The sequence below is a fragment of the Pleuronectes platessa genome, chromosome 11 (genome assembly GCF_947347685.1).
Source record: "Pleuronectes platessa chromosome 11, fPlePla1.1, whole genome shotgun sequence".
Taxonomy (NCBI): domain Eukaryota; kingdom Metazoa; phylum Chordata; class Actinopteri; order Pleuronectiformes; family Pleuronectidae; genus Pleuronectes; species Pleuronectes platessa.
The window spans coordinates 20,103,137-20,128,138 of NC_070636.1; the positions used below are offsets into that span (position 1 = coordinate 20,103,137).

General features: G+C 41.2%; 1 protein-coding gene across 1 annotated transcript in view; it reads right to left on the reverse strand.

The window, feature by feature from the left end:
* sobpa (sine oculis binding protein homolog (Drosophila) a) overlaps positions 1-22,692 on the reverse strand; it is a 43,013-nt gene extending 20,321 nt beyond the window's left edge. The window contains exons 1-4 of the mRNA XM_053433819.1: positions 22,588-22,692; positions 10,226-10,346; positions 8,930-9,139; positions 5,733-5,884 (exon numbers count right to left, since the gene is read on the reverse strand). Of these exons, the coding sequence (XP_053289794.1) occupies positions 5,733-5,884; positions 8,930-9,139; positions 10,226-10,346; positions 22,588-22,683 (579 nt within the window). The 5' untranslated portion in view covers positions 22,684-22,692. The remainder of the gene's footprint in view (positions 1-5,732; positions 5,885-8,929; positions 9,140-10,225; positions 10,347-22,587) is intronic.
* Between the last annotated feature and the right edge of the window lie 2,310 nt (positions 22,693-25,002).

The following is a 25,002-nucleotide window of genomic DNA, read 5'->3' on the forward strand; positions in this document are numbered from 1 at the left end:
TGTTCCTCTGGATCAATAGTGGACAGTCAAACAGAGAATGAAAGGGAGCAGGCCGAGTGAGGTGACAGAATAATGGAGTAGCGTGAGCGGGCGAGGAAGCAGCAGCTCCCATACAAACTAATCCAGCTGCTTAAGGCATATACAGTGAACAGGCAAACAAGTGATCAGCCAGAGTTAAACTATCACTCATCCTTCCTCCCCCCCACACACACACACACAAACACACACACTATGTAATGTGGAGTTGTGCAGGGATGTGAGAAAGTAGCAGCCATAGTCACCCTAGGAGGCGATTGGGTTTCATGGATGAGGCAGCTGAAGATATTTCATGCAACATAATGCCAGCGCCGCTGCCCACCCCCTGCACCCCCCATCACCGCCCCCTCGTCTCCTCTCCCCTACCCCGAGTGCACGCAGACACAAGATACCTTCTTTTTTTTCCAGCCATGACAATATTTTTTTTCCCTCTTCTGGTAAAAAAAATAGGAGGGAAAAGCCTGCAGGCCGTGTTGTTGTGGCCAACCTTGTGGGTGCATGAGAAAAAGAAACGTTGGTATCGCTTACACAAATGTCCTGCATGCATGTGTGAGAGAGCCAGACAAAATATAGAATCTGAGCCGCTGTGGAGGAGCAGGCCTTTCCTGTGTTTGTGATGATTGAACATGTGCATTTTGCTGATGGATGAGGCCAACATGGCTGACTGGTTAGTAACAGGGTGTGTGTAAATGATCCTTCTGTGAACTATGTGCCATGTGAGCCTGACACGACTCTGGTCGATTGTATCTGTACCTTTTTGCTCTGCTGATGCATTAATCCAGTAAGGGTGAGTTCTTTTTTAGAAGTCAAACCTTAAAGCTGCCATTTAAATGAATTATGTCAACTTTATGATTAGATGTTACAATAATGGGAATGAACAAAAAAATATCACCAGAGAAGAGTGACAGCATCTGTGGTTTAATATTGCCTTTAACAATATTTGCTTTTGACGAAGAAATCTCCTTTTCTGGAATTGGAAAATGTTCATCTCAACTGACTCAAATAGCAAATAAATTATAGATTTAGTCATGTATAATTTTTGCCTTTTAGTCAAAACATAAATTCATGCTAGCCTTAAACAAGGCTTCCAATGTTTATTGAATGTTTGCTAAGCGGAAGATAGCAAATCAGAGCTAATATAAACATTTTACCTTAAATAGCCAATGAAAATCTATTGGTTTTCAATGAGGACTGGTTGAGGTTGATTTTTTGGAAATCATGACACCTTCCTCAACCTTTAAATCCTCTGCCTGTTTCATGCAATGATGTAAACATGTGTGTGATGTCTCAGATAGCATTAAGGATAAACCCACAAAAGCAGGAAATGAAGAATGGATAAGAAATACAAATATAAACTTCAGTATTTTGGAGACTAAATCCGGACTGTGGTAAGAATGTGTTCTGGTAGAAGGGATGTATATTTATTTAAAAAACGATGGTGCGGTTCAATTCCCAGTTCGTACTTAATGCTTCTTTCATGTTTATGATATATTTTTCTAATTATTAATAATTAATATTTAACAGGTAATTAAATATCTGAGAATTAAAAAATGCGTTATGAAAAAGTTCTAATTGGTTTCCTTAAAAAAATAACAGCCTTATATATTTACAGAAAGGAAGTATCACGTTCACTTCGGATGTATTTTTTTTTAACAGACTGTGAACTTTTCTATATTGTTAGCTGCCTGTTAAACTCAACGACATGTGAGGGGTTTTGTGGATAAAATGACAAAACATGAAGTGGAAATCTCAAATATTTCAGTTCTGCTTGATTTGATGACACCAGTTGGTAAAGGTGGTAACAGGGAATGTGCTCTGATATGACAGGTCAGATCATTCTGGGGGCAAAAGTACATTATTGTCGTTTTAATAAAGAAGTAATTAGTCTTTTCCCATTATTCTGATCTGATTTATGCTACTCACAAACTGTAGGGTACAGTGGGGGGAGGTGGTGAGAGCAGCTCTTCATCTGACAGCTCTCTGTGGCTGCTCCTGACTCTGTCTTTACTCACTGTAACATTTTAATCTGAACCGACCGTTAACAAAAACAAAATGGCTGTTGACTTGTTTTAGAGACACATTTTTGATGAAATGAAAAAGCAGTATACTACGCACTGACATTGCATTTCCTGTGGCTATAAGTCCTTTTGTCATTTGCCAGTTAAATTCTTTTAAAGGGAATCTGCAGCAGCAGTGTGATTGGGCCTCGTTGACACAGTCTGATCTGCGGCTCCTCTTTCCTATTTGCTGAAGATACGGCCTGATACAAAAATACAACAATACAGCCTCATTCAGCAATAGGTGTAACAGAACAGGAGCAAGCTAATAGCTAATTTTAAGTTGTTGCATTAATGAATCACAATATAAATGTGCATGTTTTTTGCAGGGGATTTCATGAATTGCACTTAAATTTGATGAACCTTATGTTGCAGCACCAGTAAAACTGAATCTGACAGGAAATCTGTGTGTCACAGCTCATGAGGCTAAAGACTTTATCTACTGATGTGATCTCTACTTTCACTTTAAAATTCAGAATATTTTACGCCTACAATTTGTTTGGCGATGTCACAGCAGGGAGAGGATATGCTTTGATATTTCTGTCAAGAGTCTGAGGCAGATTAATGTGGAGAGCAGAGAGAATATTGAAACATTTTATAAAAGGCACATTTTTCCAACACACTTTTCTCCCCACACCTCTGTGTACCTTAAATACCGTCAAAATATATTGTAGCTCCACTAACATAAAGATGTCGTTCAGGGTCACGCAGTTAACGAGACTTAAAAGAGATGTCAGGTCCAGGAGACAATTCTAATGTTATAGAGTTCGTAAAATCAAGGTAAGTAGGAACACATAAATCTTTTCTATGACTCTGAGTTTCTTTATATATTAACTTTCTTTATGACTTCATAAGAGCAGCTTTTTATTTCTGTTTAATTGAAGAGAAGGATTCACAGATTGACAGCAGCCTCACTTTACATGTTATGTTTACAGCCTCCCTCACTGATCTTTCATTTCTACGGAGCTGCCTTGTCAACCCTGCTGCACGTCAACTTTCACAGACCTGCAACTGTTTCTTTTGACCTCCTCTGGAGCTCAGAGATCAAAATAACACCAGTTCAAACGCTGCGTTTCCATCTGATATGAAGCTCTACAGCTCCGTCACACAATGGTTTCATGTGTCAGACTCTCCTCGTCGTCTCCGAGAACAGACAGATCATCATTTCAACATTTAGAACGATGAAAACTATAAACTTGCTATTGGATTAAATGAGCTAAAATGAAAAACATATACTATGAGCAACAGTACAGTAGACACAAGTTCAGCTTGCTTCTCATGCTTTGGGGGGAAAAAGTGTCAGAAAACAAAAGAAATAGGATATCGTTGACTGAAATGAACAGACACACTCTATGTGCACACCCCTCTCTGCTCCCTGCTCCAGTGCAGTGCTTGAAAAGTGATTATGTTTGGATGAATAACTGACTTCAGGACAGACAAGCAGGAGAGGAAAACACATCATACTCACAGCGTAATTCCTTACATATCCCAGCTTTGGTACAAGAGAGAAAGGACATTGTTTAACTACAGTCACTGGGGGGGGGGGGAACAAGAACACAATAACAACTTTGATATTTTCCGTCTTGCCTCTATTGCATCACGCTGACCATGACATTTTGGAGTTGATTGCCTGAGGGTGTTTTTTACAGTAAAATCCATGATTTTTTTCTAAATGGATTCTAGATGGATGTATTATGTATTACTCATTTTGTATCCGAGTCAAACCTGAGAAAGTAATGAGAAGGTTTTTGTAAGTTGACATTTTTAAACAGACCTTTAGATGTCTTGAGTCAGAATTGAGGATAATCATATTATAATAATTGCTGAATAATAACTAAGACTAAGAAGATAAAGCTCCAGCTTACAGTGTGGAAAAAATTAAAAAGTCATGAAAACTTAATTTAGCTGCGTCAGAAGCACAATATAGTGCACGTTGATACCAGATGATGTAACAATGTCTGGCAGCAAAGTTGCAGGATTTCTGCTCTCGACAATAAAACAGATACAGTAAATGAACTTCTAAACTTCACTATCGACACAGAACTGATATACTTCATTACTCGATTTATATGCAATTGTTGAATACTTCAAACTAAAACAAAAAACAAAATTGTGCAAATAATATAAGCATATTAGCTAGCAGGCCATAGTATCAAAGTTAGCAGAGGTTTGTCTTGTTAGTATCAAGGTTTGTCCAGTTTGCAACCTCTGTAGGTAGCTAGCAGTTGTTTTCATAGACCGTAAATAAAAATGGACGACTACACTTCCTTCCACTGTCTAGAAATGAAGCCTAAATATCTCAAATATGAACGTCTTGTAGAAATTTGGAACCAGGGAAATTTGGAACCAGCTGACAAGTCGTTCTTCTTTATATACAGTCTGTGGTTGTATGGTATGGTTTTACTGTGTAAGCTCGATTTGGAAATCTTGTGCCCTTCTTTGACTTTTACACAGTAGATGGTACGACTCAAAATTCTAAATCTGATGCTCTTTGAAGCAAAGTAAACAAAACGTTTTGTTCCAGATGTAGAAGGAATGTTTCAACTGGCCTGGGTTCCATCCCCAAATCATGAAGGTAATTAATATGTGTTGAGTTCTCATGTTCTTAACAAGCATTTTCCTCATTTGCCAAACCTTCAAATACATCAACTGTTTTAGTTGGCTCAAACTTCAGAAAGTGCCAAACCAAATTTGTTTGAGCTAACTGACCTTGACTATAAGTTTCGCATGTTTTTTTTGTTGTCTAAATTTAAAAGAGCAAACATTGTGTGAAGTATGCTCATGTTAATTAGGAAAAGGTTTAGCTCTTGCAACTTTTTCCCATTGTGTTGTGAAAAATGAAATAATGAGAGTTTTGGAGATTGTGGCGAGATGTTTCCCCAACACCATAGATTATGCTGCCTCCTGAACACACATATTAGGGAAGTATCATTTTCTTCATCTGACCCTTTAACTTGGTTTGAGTGAAGGATCAGATTTTGTGAGCATTTACTCTTTGTCCGTGTCACCAGTAGGTTTTCATTCCACTGGGTGTGATCTTCAAACGATGGCAAATTGAAAAGAAACTGAGTGGATCATGTTGGAGTTTGAGCTAATAAATGGTAAAAAAGTTACTTTTTACAAAACTACTGCTATGTAGGAAAGATAGGACATGTCAGAGGACGGTGTGTACAATCACTGAGCTAAGGTAAAAGGATTGAGTTTTGTGTGGTTGTTTGGCTTCTGAGAGACCAAGATGTGGTACAGTTGTTGCAGTTTGCATTGCTGCGATATGTGGTTAGATGTCTAAGGAGGGGCACGTCAAGGTTAAGTGGAGTGTACGCAGCTATTTAGTGTCTAGTATAATTTATTTACGGAAATGTTGGAACCTTTACTGTGGATAAACACTACGGCAATAGCATCATGTCAAATTCATGCAATTCTCAAGGACCATTCACCTCATGGTAACTTACAAGTACATATCATGATACGTTTTAATTAATTTGCTTGTTTTATGAAATATTAATTCTATATTCCCCGCTCAGCCTCTCTGAATATGAACACAGGTGGTTGTCATAGACATGTGACATGGTGGAAATGCAAAGTGTCTACAAGGTGTTATAACACAGCGCCCAGCTGATGATGAGGAAGGGATCGTACCTTATTTCTCTTAAAATAGGCTCTGCGGCAGGCGGCGAAGCACTTCTCACTGCAGAAACTCTTCAGCTCACTCCCCATGCTCAGAGAGTAGCGTTTGACACCGACTTTCTGGCACCAGGCGCACATGATCTGCATGTTGGATGCATCCTCATCTGGAGAGAAACAACCAACAGTGACAGTTGAGAGTGTAAGTATGTGGGACAAACCACTATTACTCCCCACATTGTCATTTTAAACCTATATTGACCTTGTGGTACATGTGTTGGCACTAGGATTTAGAATACAATATATACTAGTAAGGCTTAGTTAGGTCTATTGTATTTCAAGTGTAAGTCCATAGTGGACAACAAGCATACAGCAACTAATGACTTCCAGTGATTTGACCTACAGCTACTGGGTGGATAAATCCGCTCAACATAAAAGCCAGAAATCGCTGTAGCAGTGAACATTAGGATGTCAATCAATCAATTTATCAATCAACTAATTTATCAATCAATCGATCAAATTGTATTTGTATAGCCCATATTTACAAATCACGATTTATCGCATAGAGCTCAATATGGTGTGACATCATGTGCCCTGAACCCGAAAAAAAAGGGAGGAAAAACCTCCCCAAAACCACCCACAAATAAACTTACAATGTAACGTGCCTTGAGATAATGTATGTTATGATTTGGCGCTAGACAAATAAAACTGAATAGAATTAAATTGAGGGATTTGAGGGATTCCTCTTCCTGGACGGGACAAACAGTTCATTTGGTTACTTGGTTTTTCCCTTTCTTACTCCCAAATTATTCATGATGAGGGCACTCCGAGGGCAAAAAGATGGAAGGAAGAAAGAATAATCAAAAAAACATAAGGGAAGAGAACCAGAAGTAAGTCAATACATAAACATTTTACCAAGAAGGCAACAAGGACAGTAACTGAGAAAAACAAACATGCACATCAAGGACAAGACAACAGTGGAGTTTGCATAAAGTAGAGCCTAACTCACATTGTGAGGATTAGAGCTATTAATGATATAATTAGTGTTGTACACACTACAGTGAATTTTACACTGATTTTAAAGTGTTAAAGTGTTAAATGGTCGAGCTTAGACAGGAAGTAAATAATAAATGGGAAACAAATAAAATACTGTAAAAAATTATATTACGCAGTTTTACACAGTGTAACAACAATACAGGGCTTGATGTGAGTAATATACTGTAGCTTTTGGTTATTTTTAACTCGTGTCCCTCTTCTGGCTTTAACACAAAATATATAATTAAATATACAGCTTTTGTTCTCATATATCCACAATACAATCTGCTACAAAATTGTAAACCACCGTTGGGTAAAATGGCTGCAGCTCTGGTTTGCTTTTATTCAGCCTTTAATCTTAGTTGTGAGGATTTTTATATCTTGATTTTATTTCAGTTGAGGATGTGGCAAGGTTCTTTTCTGCTTCACGGTGCAGTCCGTTTTATTTGGTATTTATGTTTGTGGGTTTGTATGTGTAAAGACATTTTGCAGCAGAGCTCTGACTGTCAAGGTGGAATGCAGTCAATAAATTATAATGCAAGAACAAAAGTCAATGAAATATATAACTTTAGATTAGGTGGGATGTAGCTGGAGTGGTGCTGGGTGGTCAGTGTGGCCAACAGACCCTCAGCGGCAGGAAATGCCTCTTTTGTGGTAAACTGTGACTGCTGGCTTTTAGTGCCGCCGCTGTTGCAGTGAGAGAGATCCACGGAGATTCCCTCCTGTATCTCCCAATTATCACATTATGACTGTGCGGGTGTGAGGGTGAAAGGAAAACAGAGGCCCATTAGTCTTTCACCCCCGCTCGTGTCCTTATCGCACGTCGGCTGTGCTTTCCACCTCTTAGTGAGCTTAATGGATCTACAGGGCCATCAGATTTTAAGTAAAGACTAACGCACAATTAAGGGAATAACTCCCTGGAGGCCTAAACACAGCACAGCGGACCCAACATGCATATTTTATGTCTCTCTTCTCCTTGTCTCTCTATCTCATTCCTATAGTCTCTCCAGCTTTGTGTGTGTCTGGACTGCTGCCCACTGCAGTGATAGCAGAAAAAAAAAACAGGAAATAGTTTCACTCTGAGCTGACTGAGTAGGTGGATCAGAGTTTGTGCATTGCTTGGAATAACATATGTACCACAGGGTAATAAACAGGCTCTGAGGCTAACATGAAATCACAACATCTTTCTTGATATCTCAACATTTTTTTACACAAAGACACATCTTGAGGTGGAAATTGTTTCCGCCCTCCCACATCCTGGCTCCCCGTAACAAGCCCATCTCAAAACACTCACATCTGCATGAGGGGCAAGAAGAAACCCCAACCTGGTAATTATGCAGCCCCCATACTAAATACCACCATCGTGCACCGTACCTGCACCTCAAAAGGTCCTTTGTCGGATTTTGCGGGGCACATGAATAATTCAGCGTATGTGTGGGGGTAGGGGTTGAGGCGGCGAGTTAAAGGGGGTGTTGGCCGGGTGGCGGGTTGGTGCTGCGCTCTAAGCAGGACCACACCATCTGTTTCCCCGCCTAGGCAGGGCCAGCGGGGACTCCTCTTGGGCGATGCCAAGGCGGCGTGCTCCCTCCGCCTGGGCGTACCAGCCTCCTGTGCCACGGCAGACGCAGGGGATAATGAAGCCTCTGTCTGGCCGAGGAGCGCGGACATCTCCTTGGAGAGTTGATGGGGGTAATATTGACACTTGGGCAGGTGGAGGAGAACAAGGTGTACAGCAGGTAGCTCGAGCTCATTAGTGGCCTGTCCCTGGCTGATACGGAGGCTTTCAGGCTTTTTGCAAAGACAGACGCAATTCACATCGCATAAACATTCAGGTTTCTTGCTAAGTGCTGGAGAATTAGCGAGTAAGTTTATACTTTTGGTGCAGTCCGTCAGGAGAGCAGCTTCTGGTTGGGGGTTAAAACAGAGGATGTGGCTGTGTTGTGACATCTGACTGAACATATCCGGCAAAAAATGTCCTTGATCACTTTGGAAATTTAAATGTAGCCCTGTTCATAACACACAAATGCCCAAAAAAACCTGGATGTGCCGGAGAGGGGGGCTGGTTTGTATATTTAAATACATTGTTATACTGTTTCTTCTCTGGCAGTCATGATGTGTGTTTTCGTTCCGATTTTATTTACTCGTGTCACTTCAAAAAGTGTGTCGGCGCTCCCTACCTGCAGGGGGCTTGATCAGTGGAGGGGGGATCATGGGGACTCTGATGGGCAGGCTGCCATGTTCCATGTTGCCGGGCGTGGAGGTGTATGGTGTGGTGGTGGGATCTGTGACTCCGTTCCTGTGGCCTGGCAAAGACTGGGAGCTGTTGGCTCGATCCGGGGAGCCCTCGCTGCTCTCGGCTGAAACCGGGATTTTTGGCAACAAGTTTTCTAGACGGGAGAAATTGAGCAAAAGTAAAGCTTTGCTAAACAACTGATGAGATGCTGCAGCACGCACTCACTGCAACACACATTGGACTCACATTTCACACTCGAAGCACAAGTGTCTGTTTATATAAAATATGGAACAATTAAAAATGCTTGAAAACGGCTTTATATCGGTCTCTTTCCACTATGATATTGAATATTGAACAAATAAATTGAAAACATCATCTCATCAATAATTGTATATTAATATTGGACCAAAATACGTGCAATGTGAATGATTTGCTCATATTGAATAAGCAACAATTAAAATTTGTATTCTGTTCACTTTATAGTGTGGATACCTGACCTGAGTGTCCTGACAGGTCAATCTGGGTCCATGTTGAAATGATATACTGGTTCGGGTCAGGTGAGGTCACACTTGGTGAACTATCTAGTTGATTTTTACATTAGATGTGCCGATAATCAGGGAAAACATGGGGATCGGGTCGGGTTGGAAACAAAAAGCTAATTGGCTTGGGATCAGCCTCTGTATCATTTTCTCAAGGGCTCAGTCGGGCTAGGACAGAAAAACGTGGCCAGTTCCCTTCAGCATCTTTCAGCTCATTGTTTTGGTAATGAGGTAGCAACTTGAATGTTTGAGTTTAACCTCCACATTGTTGTTCTGGCTGTTGTTTTCACTGAAACAGCTCTAATAAACCTTACTGTAAACTACCTGCAGCAGCAATAAACTTAAACCTATACGTAAAAAAAAATCTATAGCTAGAAATTGCTCACAACCAAATATTTTCAGTCTTTGAATTATATAGTTTTCTCAAGTTGGACCCCATTAGACTCCTGTGGACTGATTATTGAGAAATTGTGTTTCCATGGGCATTAACACAATCACAAATAGGTCTCCCATGTGTCAACATACCCAAAAATGTTTTAATGATATTCACAAGCACTTCTCTTTAACTTACTTTCATTTTTTCACATTTTATGCAGCGTAAGAACAGATGATGAACAGTGAAACATGAAATACATGCGCTCTGATTTAATGTATGGTGCTTTAAATAAAAAGGAAAAAAGCGTTTTGCTTGAGTTGCATACCTCTGAGGACAGAGATGTGTTGGGGGGTGTCCCCTATGTCCAGGTTGTCAGAGTCCCTCAGCTCCACCTTGTCGTAGCCGTACCAGCCCAGCAGCTCATTCATGGTGTTCTCTGCAAAACTCTGCAACACAAGCAGTTGACTGGTGAGGCTCTGAATTACAGGGAATCACTCTGACTGAAAATAACAACCTTTGATATGCTGCTCACACTGTATATTTCTATTTTATTCATATACCTTTTGATATTTAATTGCATTTATATTACATGTTCACCCCATCTCCCTTTACAGATTTTGTTTCTGTACTCTTCCCTACTGTAAAACAGAAAATGTCCCCATTGTGGGAATAATAAAGGATTATCTTATCTTATCTTATGAAGGAAGGAAGTGACAGTCATTATTTTGGTGCATGCATTGTGCTTTTCCTGGCACTTAAACTTCACACACCACCCATGAGACCTCGACTTTATTTTCTTTCTTCAACTAATTAGGCAGAGATTTTGTGACTCACACTCAAAACATAAAACTTTGCCTGGAGAAAATCACAATGTCTTTGTTTAAACTGCAGGTCGTCTTCATATACAGTTCAACCTAATTGGGGCTAAGTCCCATTCAAACGCTGCAGTGTGCATCCAGCCAAACTAATGGCCCCTATCATTTCACAATAAGAGAGGATGATCTTTTGTAATAAAGAGAATGGGGAACCCTATCACACTAGCACACTAACTACAGCAAACTGACTAGAATGGAAAGGTTATCACAGTATGGGGAAAACCAGAGTAACAGCAGAGATGAGGGTTTGAGTCATTTGTGTTTCCGGTGCTGTTACTGATCATTTAAATCTTCATTCTTTTCTCACAAGTCCTCCGGTTGAAAATGTTGCCAGTGCATCAACAACATGGCATATGGGTTAAATGGACCACAGGGATTGACTCAATCATTGAGTCATTTCATCTGAAGCTGAGGAACCCAACAATCACATGCCAGAGATTGTATTTTATTTATATATGTATTTATTCATTTTTTGTGCAAGGTCTAGTTTCAGCTATATTGCACAATTCAGAGGTATGAACTTATTTATAACAATTTTTTTGTAGTATATTTTTATGGTATAGTTCATTTCCCATTGGCCCTAGCCAACTGAAACATAGCAATAGGTTTACACACCTGTGTATTGTTTGTGTAGGTTTAAGGTTGTCATGCCAAACCTTAAAGTTCATCTACTTCATGCACTATTTTCTTAAACCTGGATCCAGGAGCTGGATAGCCCAGCTCATAGCACGTAGACATAAAAAAAAGCATGGTGTTGTCTGAACTACCCACACCTCAGAAAAGTTTACTAATAAACACCAGTTTGAGTTTGTTTAATCTCTAGACAGAAAAAGTTTAAGCACAACAATCTTTGGTTTTATGGGAGGTTATTTTTCTTAGCTGAGCATCCTTTTTTGATTTTAGTAAAAATAAAAAATAAAACAGATGTAAATATTAAAAAACAGATATATCTATATTGAGCTCCACCTCCTGGCTTTACATTCATGAACAGTATAGACACAATTGTGAACCAATCAAAACTACTGAGGTCTGTAAGTTTAACAGCTTCCACTGAGCAATTAACAACACTTCACAGTCAAGCAAATATCATCAAACAGTCCTCCACCCGCACTGACCTTAGCAGCAGCACAAGCAATGCACAATGCTCTGCAGATTTTGTTAATATAAAATGAATATAACTCTGTGCAGGTGAAACATAAAGTATTTCTTCCATAACACAGTCAATAAACTCTGACCTCGAAACAAAACCAAACCGTAAATGCATGCAGCTCATCATCACCACACACTCCTTAGATCAGTCCCATAGGCATCTACTCACGGAGCCCAGATATATTTGCTATATGGCTGTGACATACAAATCAGAGTAATAGCTAAGTGAGGTGATTCTTTCCAGATTGATGGCTAAGATATTATTATAATTTCTCCCAAAACAACAAACCCTTCAAGATTAAATTTGGAATGATAACTTAAGGCCTTTAGATCTGGGACGTGCCTGTCAATTAGCAGGACAGACACAATGTACCGTACCGTCCCCAGCCATGGAGGTGGCCCAGCTTGTCCTCACATTGGAGGGTTTCGTTCCAAATAAAAACGCAGGTCATTTTACAGCCGGTTCCACTTTACTCTGTACGTCAGTCACTAAATCAGGCAGTTTCAACGTCAATTACACACAGCTCCTGTGGATACGTTAGAGCCAGAGTGATCATGCTGGAGTGGTTCAGTGCCACCTAGCACATCTGACTCATGGCTGATGAAAATTCAACAGCATGCGCTTACATCTCAGTCATCAATTTTGCACGACATTCCAGTGGCGGATCTAGGTTTTTTCTAAATCAGGGGCCATAAAGGGGCCATAAAGGGGCCACAATTTACACAGAGGGGCCAACATCCAAGCACATAAAAAAAATGTAGTACATATTAATTTGACAAAATGTCACATTAACTGTTAGTATTGTTAGCAAGTGAGTAGTTTATTAAAAAAAGAAAAACTACTGACAGGACAGGGGCATCTAAGGGACAAATCAGATTTCAGCTGGGGCGAGTGCCCCCCTGGATCTGCCCCTGCTACATTCAGAAATAAAAATGTGAGAGGCAAATCCAGAAGCTGAACGATGTCATTGCCTCTCTTAGACAACCCTACCTGCCTCCACTGTAGATTCTATGTAAAGCAAAGGTGCTGGGGAGTCTAGTGTAACTATTGCCTGTTCATCCGTGAGGAAGCAATGGCCCTCAGCCAGTAATCATGGTGGATGATGTTGCATCAGCACGCCACACGCAGCAGGTTCATGTTTACTAACAAGGCTGGTCTGTGGAGTTTTATACCGAGATGTTGGGACAGGAAAATAAAGATGTAACTTGAGTGAGTTAAGATTTCTCTGGAAGCTGTTCATTCACTGCTAGAAGCAGGTCTGCAATAAAATACAGTTATCTATAAACGGAAATAATTAAATGGTTTGAATGGCTCATCCTACACACACACACACACACACACACACAGGTCACACTGAACGTGGAGCCTTTGTGTGTGGTGTGTGTGTGTGTGTGTGTGTGTGTGTGTGTGTGTGTGTGTGTGTGCACCTCCTCCAGACAACAGGTCAGTCCATTCAACTACTTGATACAAATTTAATTAACAGAGGACCAATACAAAGTGTAGCTTGCATATTTCTTACAATGGTTTTATTGTTAAGGACACACACACACACACACACACACACACATTGAACATAGAGGCAGAAGTATCTCTTTGCATATGTGAGACACTGTGGCCCATTGTAGGAGTGACAGATGCAGATTTTCTCCTGCATCATCAGCACATTTTTAAGCACTTCAGACAGAAATTCATGATGTGCTATATTCGTATCTGACAGTAGTAGTGCTGCTCTTGGATCAGTTTTGTCTCACTTTTGCTCTCCACATACAGAGCACGCAGTTTCTGCCATTCTGTACAGAAGTGAACGTGCCATAGGTTAAGGAAGGACCTGGCTACATGTTAGGAAGACGTCATTAATGGAGAATGACAGGAGTTATTGATCCGTCTGTTATAAAATACCACTGTGGTGGGCTCGGTCAATGGGTTGACACAGTGCAGATTTTAAATAAGTCAAAGCACTCCGTTGTGATCAGAAAGTCACGGATGCACGTACATCACCTGCAGGAGCGTTTCAGTGTCTGCACACATTAAGGTTATTTTGTGTCAGCATCCAACTAATCACTGGATTTGGAGCAGTAACCAACAGCAATTTAAGTCTAATCCAAACAATTACGTTCTCAGCGTTTTTTTGTCATCGAAGTCTTTAAACATGGCAGTTAAAGCAGTGACGGCTGCTAATCAGGACAGCTCGTGTTTGCAGATGTAACCACACTTCTGCTTGAACGGCGATGAGTGACAGCAGAGCTCGCGCTGCCTCGAGGCTCCTGGAAGTCAGATTTAGTACCACTTCCTGAGCCGAGCCAAAGTTGGGCTCTGACAGCTATATACAACCTTGGAGACACCACATGAGCACTTTTTTTGTGGCATGTTGCATCAGCCTGAGTTGTAACTGAAATAGCCAACAAATTTATTCATGTCCTGTAAATGGGGCAGTTCAATTTGTGTCCTTTCCTTATGGAATGAGCATGTTTCCACCAGGGTTATTCTCCTAACATTTCACAGACAATATGCAAATGAATTGATACATTCAAGTGTGCCTTGGTTTAAGAATGCTTTTTGAGGCATTGTGCCTTTATTTCATCAATGTTTTCTGCCTCTTTTGTTCTCCACACGGACCGTTTACATGCGTCCATCCAAGGCCTGCTTATGATTGGTCAAAATAGAAACGGAAACCAGAAGAATTCTGGACCCAAATTCTTGTACCTCACCTAAATATTGTGTATATTCACATGAAGAATCTGTTTATAGACATGTATTTCCATAGACACTGTGAAAGACAACCAGTAAATTGGCTGTGATTAGAAGAGAGCAGCATGAAATCCGTCCGGGCAGCCAGCAGTCAAACAGGGACCTGCTGCTCAAGACATATAAGGTCGTAAGGGAACCACCCACTCAGCCATCAGGACACCCCGGCGTTTCTTTACTTTGAACTCTCAATCCTGGGAGAGGTTCCTCTTATACATGGTTTCGAAAATATGACAAAAAAATCTGATAATATTAACGAGAACGCACGACATTTTATCAAAGAAGCTGAGATGAATTTGTAGTTTTTCAAATGCACTTTCTGTGCGTCTCATTTAAGTGTGGTTGTGTCAATACGTGGCAAACCAGCCAAAAAGAGCACTGACACACTCACATTTCACCCACTGGCAAGCACAACTCCAGCAATTAGTCCAACTGCAAGGATGAAACCTTGAGAAGAAAAAATCGGAGAGAAAATCCTCCCTTTGAACGAATGAGTTGGAGCATAACCCATCCTGAGTAAAACGGATGTAGCTGTTAAATAACCAGATCATGGAGACAAAAACACAGCATCTCTCTGTGTCTCCATTTTCCTTCCTACCGTGCTGTCCTCTGTGTCACCCTACTACTTTGAGAAAGTGGGAGTATTATTAAGAGGGGAATCTAATCCTGGCTGGCGGCTCATCAAAGCAGCGGCACCAACTTTGTCCTCGGCTGAGCTGGGGAGGAAGACACGGGACACAGACGCAGCTACAGATGTCTATACTTTACACTGGATGTAAAGGTTTTTAATCAAGATCTCTGTTTATCGGATTTATTCATTTCAGCCGCTCTTAAGAGTCTCTTAAAGAAAAAAGCTGAAAGAAGAGATCAAGCCAAACTAAGATGTTTTATATATTTAGATAGAAAACAGGAAAGCTTTGCTAAACTGCACGGCCCTGGGATGGTGGGATCACTTATTACTTTCTGTACGAGACATTGGTCCGAAGCACAATATGGGAACAATTACTCATGAATAATCCTGGTCCCCAGAGGATGATTCAGAATGATTTGGTTAACCCTTCCTGATCATTTGCTAAACAGAACCACTGGGTCACAAATTCCCTTTGACCAATACCTCAGCCCATGTTGTTTTAACTACTAGCTGCATTTCCATAAAACTGGCAGTGGATAATCATGGTCCCCAGAGAATGAATCCTACAAATTCATGACATTTATTGAGCTCATTTATTTGGACAAAAGACAAACCCTTTCAGTTTTTTAAAAATAATAGACTAATATATAGATTTGATGAAATTGATTGAATACATATTCTTGCCTAAAAGGCACTCAGAGGTTTTTTGTCTTACATCATTTTTCGAATAAACCAGTCTGAAACTTAATAACGCTCCAATCACGGGAAACACCACCACCACCACATTATTTGCCCCAACCAATATCACTGTGGGACAACAAAGAAGAAGCTAATTAACTAACCTTGAAACTGAGTACTTTCTAATCAACGGGTTAAAAGTTAAGAATTGGAAATCAATATTAAAAGCTGCTTTAAAAGCATTTTACCATTTGAATAAAAAAAATAAAAGCACCCTTGCTCAATTCAGCACAGTGAATGGTTTTGTCGTTAGAGCATCCCTATCCTGTGACATAGGATAAATTATGGATGTTTTTAAATATATGTCCATTGTTCTCCTAGAGCTATTGTTACTGCTGTTACTGAGTTGTTACTCACTTGTTTTGTGTGAACAATTGGTACATTTTTAAGCAGGCATATTGTGCTTTTTCAGTCTTTTTCTTTCCTATAGTGTGTTGTAGTTCTTTGATGATGTAAAAGTTCTGCAAAGTTATAAAACCCCAAGTCTGCAGAAGAGAGCTCCTCAAGGCCCGAAAAAACATCATAGAAAGCGTCCGTAGTCCGGCCGACACTTCCGCTTTATCATGATGGCACAATAACTCACATTTGCATAATGCTCACTTAGCGGATAGTCTGACACACCCCCTAACAAAGTAAAGCAAGAGTGGAGGCTGACATTTCCTACAGGCACTGGAAGCAGTTACCAATCACAACAGAGTGGACCAGCTGGCCAATCAGAGTAAACTTGGCTCAATCAAACGGAGGGCCTTAAAGAGACAGGAGCTAAAAACCAAGCGTTTCAGACAGAGACTGAAAAGAGGAGCTGCAGCAATGGACAGTAAGAGGGAAAGTGATGTGTTTTCTGAACATAAGCGCATGTAAATCTTTCAAAGTAATAACCTTAATCACAATTATTAAAGTGAATAAAAGAATAATATGTCTCCTTTAAACAGCACACAGTTTTGTTCTATGTGGAAAAAAATCTGATTACTCTGGCTCCACCTAATAGAAGTGTAATTATCATAAGGGTTTAAAGCAGATGTTGATCCGCCTACTTTCCACCTTGAGCAGCAGACATGGTTTAACCACTTCTAACACAGAATGGCTACTTTATTACTGCTAATACGCCTTCATCCAGTACAATCTAATGCATCAACACAGTAAAAAAACACCTAGGCAACTGGCTGCGTCATGAACGTTATTGTTCACATACTTGCTTAGGTACTACATGGTTACTGGAGGCTTCCAGTAGAGGCACAACGCAGAACTGTAATGAGCGGTCTGCTCTCTAATCTTTGTTTGAGACCAGTGTTAATTTTGGCAGCTATTATTGATTTAGTCTTAGTCTTAGTCTTTTGACGAAAATGAAAATTAGTTTTAGTCACATTTAGTCATTTTTATCCTTCTTAGTTTTAGTCTAGTTTTAGTCGACGAAAACGAATTACATTTTAGTCTAGTTTTAGTCACATTTAATAGCCACATTAAACTCCTTTTCTATAAAAACATATAGCTGCAGCCTAATAGCTTAAAAATATATATTTAGTTTTAAATGTGAAAACAAAAAGTGAGAGCAGGTCAGACTGGAGGCGGACACAGAAACTGAAGCTCGGTTCAAACCAACTACATCTTCTGCTCTGATGAAGAAGCTGAAGCGCTGATCTCTGAGCAGCTGAGACCAGAGAAACTCTGTGTTTTCACTGTTTCCATAGTTAAGAAGCAGTCGGTCACTGAGAGGCTGCTCCACGAGAACGAGCTCTGCTTTCACTGTGTCTCCCTGAGCGAGTGCGCGGGGCGGGGGGCGGAGCTACGGACCGGTGCGCTATCTGGGAGCGCACACACACACACACACACACACACACACACACACACAGACTCACTCGCCCACTACTGATACTTCATGACGGCCTGATACGATGATGTTATAAATTATTGTGACTTAGTCAACCACCAACATTTTCGTCTTGTCTCGTCTCGTCAACGAAAGGTAAAAAAATAGATTTAGTCATAGTTTTTATTTTCAAAGATCCGTTTTCGTTACGTCTTCGTCTCGTCTTCGTCATGGGAAAAGGGTCGTTAACGAATAGTCTTCGTTATAGTTTTCGTCAACGAAATTAACACTGTTTGAGACCAATCTTTCTCTGCAACTACCATGTTCCTGTGCGTTAAACAAACAAAAGATGGAGAAATTTAAGGAGATAAACATTTGGCCGATGTTAAGATCAAGACGGAAAATGCAGTGACACTTCATACAAATGTGGGTAATTCCACACGTAGTCACACAGCCTGTCCACCAGTTCTGTCACTAAAGACGTGCCCCTGATGACCTGTCAACTGACCCTTTCAAGGACTCGCTACTGCCCCGACCTTTGTTGTGGTTATTGCATCTTGCAAACGTGTCACGTTAAAGGGGACATATTATGAAAATTCCACATTTGTAGTTCTTCTACACGTCAATTTGGGTATCTGGCATGTCTACTGTCCCAAAAACTCTGGAAAAAAACATCTCCCGCGATTTGTTGTGGTTCCTCTATGTCAGAAACGATACGCTAGAGTGCGTCGAATGGGATATATTTCTACAGAGGTAATGGATAGCTAAAAATCTGGGTGCTTGTATCTTGTGAAGGAGGGATGGGGGGGGGGGTGAGGGGGGCGGGGCACTCAAAACAGGTCAATCTGAGGAGGGCTGTTTTAGACAGGGTAAAAAGGTGCTGTTTTAAATGATCCTTGTGGTATTTTGACCAAAATATGTTACAGACATTTCATTAAGACCCCAAGGAACCATATCAACTTGTGGTAAAATGGGCATAATATGTCCCCTTTAAGTACTGAGGACGAGCACAACCTACGCACCAAACAGACGCAGGATACGCAAAGCCGCAATCTTGCCAATGCGTAGTTAACAACCAATACACTCAGACCCTTAGAGTTATTAGCTCTTAATTCTGCCTATGTTGAACACGTTGGATCAGACCAGACCAAGAAAAACATCAGCCCCCCTTTAATCAGAACCCACTTATAGACAATCTGGTGGTTTTTACAGACGCTTGGGTCCTCCAGCGAGTTTATGTTTAAATTTGGAGGATAATTAGTGGTTAAGTGGACTGTAATCATAATGTACTGCTCTTCACTGCCAAGGAGATAATGATAAAAATACATCGAAAATCCTGTTTGTCCACAGTCTCCCTCCAGTTCCCTCCACTAAGACCCAGACACGGCCGGTAGGATTTGTGGTAATGACGATGGTGGGAACTGGATACCTTGTGGATAGAAACCAGAGCAGGTCACAGAACACTGTGATAAAATTCCCGAATCCACACGCCAAGTTTCCCTTTGCCTCCTCCTACTCCATTTTTCCACTCCCTCGCTCCCTCTCTCCTCCTCTGCCTCTCCCTCTCCTCTGCTTTCATTTCCCTCTACTTTCCTTGATATCTGATCCAGCAGAGACACTCAGGTTACAGTTTTTACAGCTTAGCCAGCCCAGCGCTGTATACATTCCTTTCGCCCCTGTTTCTTACCCCACTCTCCAGCAGCGTCTCCTATCCCCTCCGTGTACCCACTCCTCCTTCTTCTCCTTGATTACTCACCGGGGCTTATTTTACCGTGGCACACATTAAGAAGGCAGATGAAGGAAACACTGTCAGGCTGAGGGTTTTTCAGAGCATGATCCCTCACAACAAGGGCACATTGTGGCTCTATGTCCGTGTTTTTTCCTCTGGCCTTGGATTGAAATATTGAGACTGAAAGAATCTAAAGAAAAGAACAGAGTCTTTGTTCTGAACACTTAGCCAAGATTAGTGTGAGAACTTTATAAATAAATGTTTTGACATAAAAATTCACTTACAGCGTCCAACAAATGGCATATAGGGACTCTGACGGCCATAACTCTGGCTCCAGATTTACACTTGGCTTTGTATCTAAGTGTATTCACTTGGCACAGCTTCGCTTGTCCAATTAAATACATAAACACATATACACAAACTGGATTTTACATTTTGACCATAGTGTTATTTTGGCAACATACTGTATATTACTGGATAAACTTGTTTAAATTAAGGGTGTAAATTAAGTTTGTGGACAAACAGCTTGTGTGTGTGAGTGTGTGTGTGTATGTGTGTGTGTGTGTGCATGTGTGTGTGTGTGTGTGTGTTTGTGCTAGGACCACATCTGCTACTCCATTCAGTAGCATCCCTAACTTTTTCTTCACACCATCAACACAATATTATCGGGGCTGTGGTTCGGGAGGTGGAGCGGGTCGTTCACAAACCAGGAGGTCAGCCGTTCAATCCCCAGTTCAATCAGGTAAATCAGCTGTGAACTCATTTTTTTGTACACTCTGTATCGCCTCATCTAAAAATGCATACTTTCATTTGGTCGGGTGTGTAGTGCCTCCGCTACCATTTGACAGATTGTCGTTACAGTTATAAGCCTGAAGCCCCAATAAAATTAAAAATGTATGACAGTTTAAGCTGTTTCCCTCAAATTACATGTTTAGCTGACATGTCGGCTCTCCGCAACATATTATAAGTGACGTCAATTCACCGAATCCTGAATAATGACCAGTGTCACACAATCTACCATCAAAAAGCAAAACACACAGAGCTGCAAATAGAACATCATTTCGGACTGGCGCCTGACATCGTGTAATTATTTGTTAAGTGTGATGAATGGCAATACAGGACATCTCATTTGTTTGTTTTTTAAACAGCAGTGAGTAAAAAAAAATTTGGGAAGATTTTACCTAATTTCTGTTACAATATTTAAATGATTAAATTAAATCTGGACTTAAATATGTCAAGATGTCCCTTCACTGAGCCGTAAAGATGCTCATAAATATTTGTGCCATTTTAAACGCTCCGCTGAGACAACCTCTAGTGCTCCCCTGATAAGAAATGGGGAAATTTCTCCATGGTGAGACCCTGCCTGACACCCCCCTCACTACAAACACACACACACAAACACACACATACACACACACACATACACACAAGAACCCACACATACACACACACACACACACAAACACACACTCACACACTCACACACATTCTGCATCCTGTCATCAGGACCAGGCAGCAGCACAAAGCAGGGTTAACTGGGTTCCTTAACAAACTGAAGAGCATGAAACATATTTTTAATCCTTATCAAGGATTTTCTTTCCAGTTTAAAATTCCATTATTAAATTAACTCATCTCCAGTTATTTTTTTAATTTTTGTATAAATAGGAAGGACATCATTAGAATTCAGGATTTTGCTTCTATTCAATGCAGCAACAATGAAAATGAACTAAAGTAAAGAGGTTATTCCATTAATTAAGATGTTACATTATCTTGTCATATTATTCTGGTTAACTGCCTGTTTCTTATTTCTCTTTGATGATAATAATTGCATCTTGGCAGCTGAGTTCCCCCCCTCCACCCTCCTAAAAGAATCATCCCATCATCAATAATATTCACATTTCCCTCCCTTTTATTTTACAGTCTCGGAAAGGAAGCAGTGACAAATGGTATTTTGGAGAGGTCTGGATACAAAAAGCCTTTATGCCAGGGTTGTTTCAGGACTCTCCCACAGCCGGCACCATCTCATTCCTCTCTGACAGCCTAAAAATCACAATTTCCACAATTATCCTCGGCGTGATCGCTTGCACATCCATTCACAACAACTAAAAACCTCTGGGTGCTCGTGTGCCTCCAGCCAAATGTGTACAAACAATGAAGAGATGGAGACAAAGCGGACACACAGCTTGCCTCACACACGCACACACACACACATGCCAGGAACACTTTCTCCACAATGAACCGCACGGAGCGCGGGGCTCAGATATCACAATGTGCGCCGAGGAAAACACACACACACACACACATGCGCGAATAGAAACAACGTGTGGCTGAATATTGGGATGGATAATCGCGCAGGCCGAACACTGGAGACATTGTGCTCCTATCGAATGCGTAAAAGCTCGCGCACACACACATACGCACATCTGGATCACACGCCTCTAGGCAGCTGGGCAGCACACACGCACCAAAACACAAACACACACGCTCAGAGGCAGACCCACACGGACGCACAAACACATCTTGGTTGCGCGAGTGTTCCCCCATTGATTTATACTAATGATGAACCGCGGCTGCCCTGCGCTGCGCCGGAGTGGAACAGTATTAATAGCAGTAGTAGAGGCTCTGTTGACGCCTTCACTGACGCACTGGGTTTTCCATTGACTCTGACTGAGCCGTGGAAGGCAGCGCACACAAACAGCGGAATAATGACAAGAAGCGACAGGAGCGCGCACTGATTCTCCACTGCTCCAAAACTTACTACAGTACAGGAGCGGCGGACGGTGCCGCATCCATTGTGCACCGCTGTCTTGGCTGAGTGCGCAGCTGAGGGCTGGAATGTGCATGTGACAAAAGAACTTGTGCAAAGAGAAAACCACAAATCAGAGTTTGACCACCCTGCAGCCACCTGCACTTGACTCTATTGTGCAGATTTGTGTGAACGCACACGCACGCACAATCCACTCCGCTTCCACGCGTAATCGCATGCAGCCGGACGGACCCTCCTTTCTTTACCTTCATCTCCTCGTTTATCTCCCTCTTCACTGGGTGCGCAGGCTTTCGGCTCCTTTTATTTTCCGGGGGTCTGCCCTCTTTCTCCATCTCTGCCATGTTGTCTCTGCGGTGCTTCTGTCAATATTTGCGGTGAGCGGAGGAGGGGGGGAGGCCGGTTCACAGTCGCCAGACGGCGGGCGTCTCGCAGCTTCGCAGCGGCTCGTGTGACGCTGGGGATGCCGCCGAGGGCTCTTGGCGCCCGGCTAAGTCAGCCATCTTCTGGCCGTGTCCTCCTCCGCGGGTCCGTGCGCCAGTGGTGAGCCGCCTCTGTGAGTCAAAGGAGAGGTTGAGTGAGGGGAAAAAACGAGACAGGGGGAGGGGCGTCCGCTGAAACATTATATGACGCGCTGATGATCAGAGGTGGGCTATTTCTTCTCGCTTTCCCATGGAGCGCAATCAGTGCGCTCACATCCACTTAGCGCTGCGCCCTCATGGTGACAGTGTGTACGGTGGCTAACAGGTGCCCGCACACACCCCCAGCCCGGACCCACATTGTTCTGCGCTGAGTCTCCATCGGTTACACTCTCCACCGCTTCAGCCACTTAACACCACAAAGTCAAAAAACTCTGGAGGTGCCAGTGTGTTGACACTTTACAAGTGTAGTGAGAGTAGTGCCTTGCTCATGGACATTATGAAACTTAGTCGCTGTTGCTTTGATGGATTCGTATTTGTTTTGTTTTACTTTGCAGTGATGCTTATTCTCATCAGGGGCCACAACTGGGCCACAATGTACATACACCGTGTATCTGAGAGGCTCTGGACATTCCCCGGAGTTTCAACTGCCAGCCCCTTATAGTAAAACTGCAGAATGTCCAAACGAGGCCATGTGAGAACGCAGCAGGAGATCCTCTGCAGGACTCACCATGGGCAAGCGGGCGTGTTGATATTGTTACAGATGCAAAAATGAAGAAAAGAAAAGAAAAAGAAAAAAGTCACACAGGATGAAAAAGCGGAGCCATACACGTGAGAGACACAGACAAAGAGCTGAGCTGTAAACAAAAACACATGATCTCTGTAGCAGAATGTAACCTTGCAACCTGCATGTTCATGAGTGAAAGGCAACCTCCAGAGAAAGTCCTGACCCTATTTATATATATTTCTTATTAACTGTTAGTTCCATAGCTTGAAGCAAGGTCATTTATATATCATTTTATATATTTTTGAAAATTGGTCCTTGTACAAGGGTATTTTTTTTCTCAAAAAAGTTTTGAAAACAAAAATTCTTAATTTTCAACTAAGTTCGTATTCATTGTTTGCATTCTTTGTAAGTGACTGGTTTATTTATTAATTAAAAAAGACTACTGGCAGGACAGGGGCACTCGATCTGCCCTGCATTGGAACATGGAGTTACGTGAATCCGATACAGATGTCACAGATCATAGTTCACCTAAGTTGAACCACATGTGAAGCTATTCGTCAATTTACTTCGCCACAGGAAACAAATGTTTTATCGGCCTCTTCCCTCTCAGACATTGGAGACAAGCAGGGCCGGCCCAAGCCTTTCGGGGGCCCTAAGCAGAATTTGATATTGGGGCCCCCCCTCCCACCTAGCGGAGTCATTTGCGCTCGACGATTATTGACAAAAATGTCACACTACAATGATTTGACAATGAATTAATTGACATTATCAATTGTATTAATACTGAATTACGTAGATGTGATTTCCTGTATTTTTTATATGGCCAGCTGGAGAAGGGAAATACCTAAATTTAAGCATATTCATAGCATTTTGCTTTTTGACTTATTGAGATGGTGACTTGGGCTTGGGCTTCAGTGCCCCTTGACCTCTTGGGCCTGGAAGGCTCATTCAGTTGCTCTCATGCCAAAAATATTCTAGACTTTTGTCCCTTGATAGACCCCTGTATTATTATAGTCGTTATTTACACCAAAACAGTCACCTTTTAACCTTAGAGGGCACTTAGATCACAGATTTATTTTAAACTTTCATATTCAAAGTAAAGCATCAAGTGTGGTTTACTGAAGTTAAATTGTAAAATAATTAAATACAACAGCATTTGTATTTTTTTTTTTAAAGTATCAGTTTAATAAACAGATCTTTCAACAGATTTGTAAATGTGCAATCTTAAACTGAAATCAAAATACACAAACATTAGTATTATCAAAAATAACATTAAAAAATAAAAAATAAATAATGATAGTGCCTCTGTATTCCAAACAAACGATCACAAACATATTAAATAAATAATTTGCAACTGTGCAAATGCGTATTAAGTTAGCAATTTCCAATTACAAAGTAAAACCAAAATAGACAAGCATGAATATAATAAAAAATAGAACGTTACATAGATACATAGATTAAATAATGAAAGTGACTCAGTATTCAATTAACCTTTTAAACTAACTATTTGGAACTTC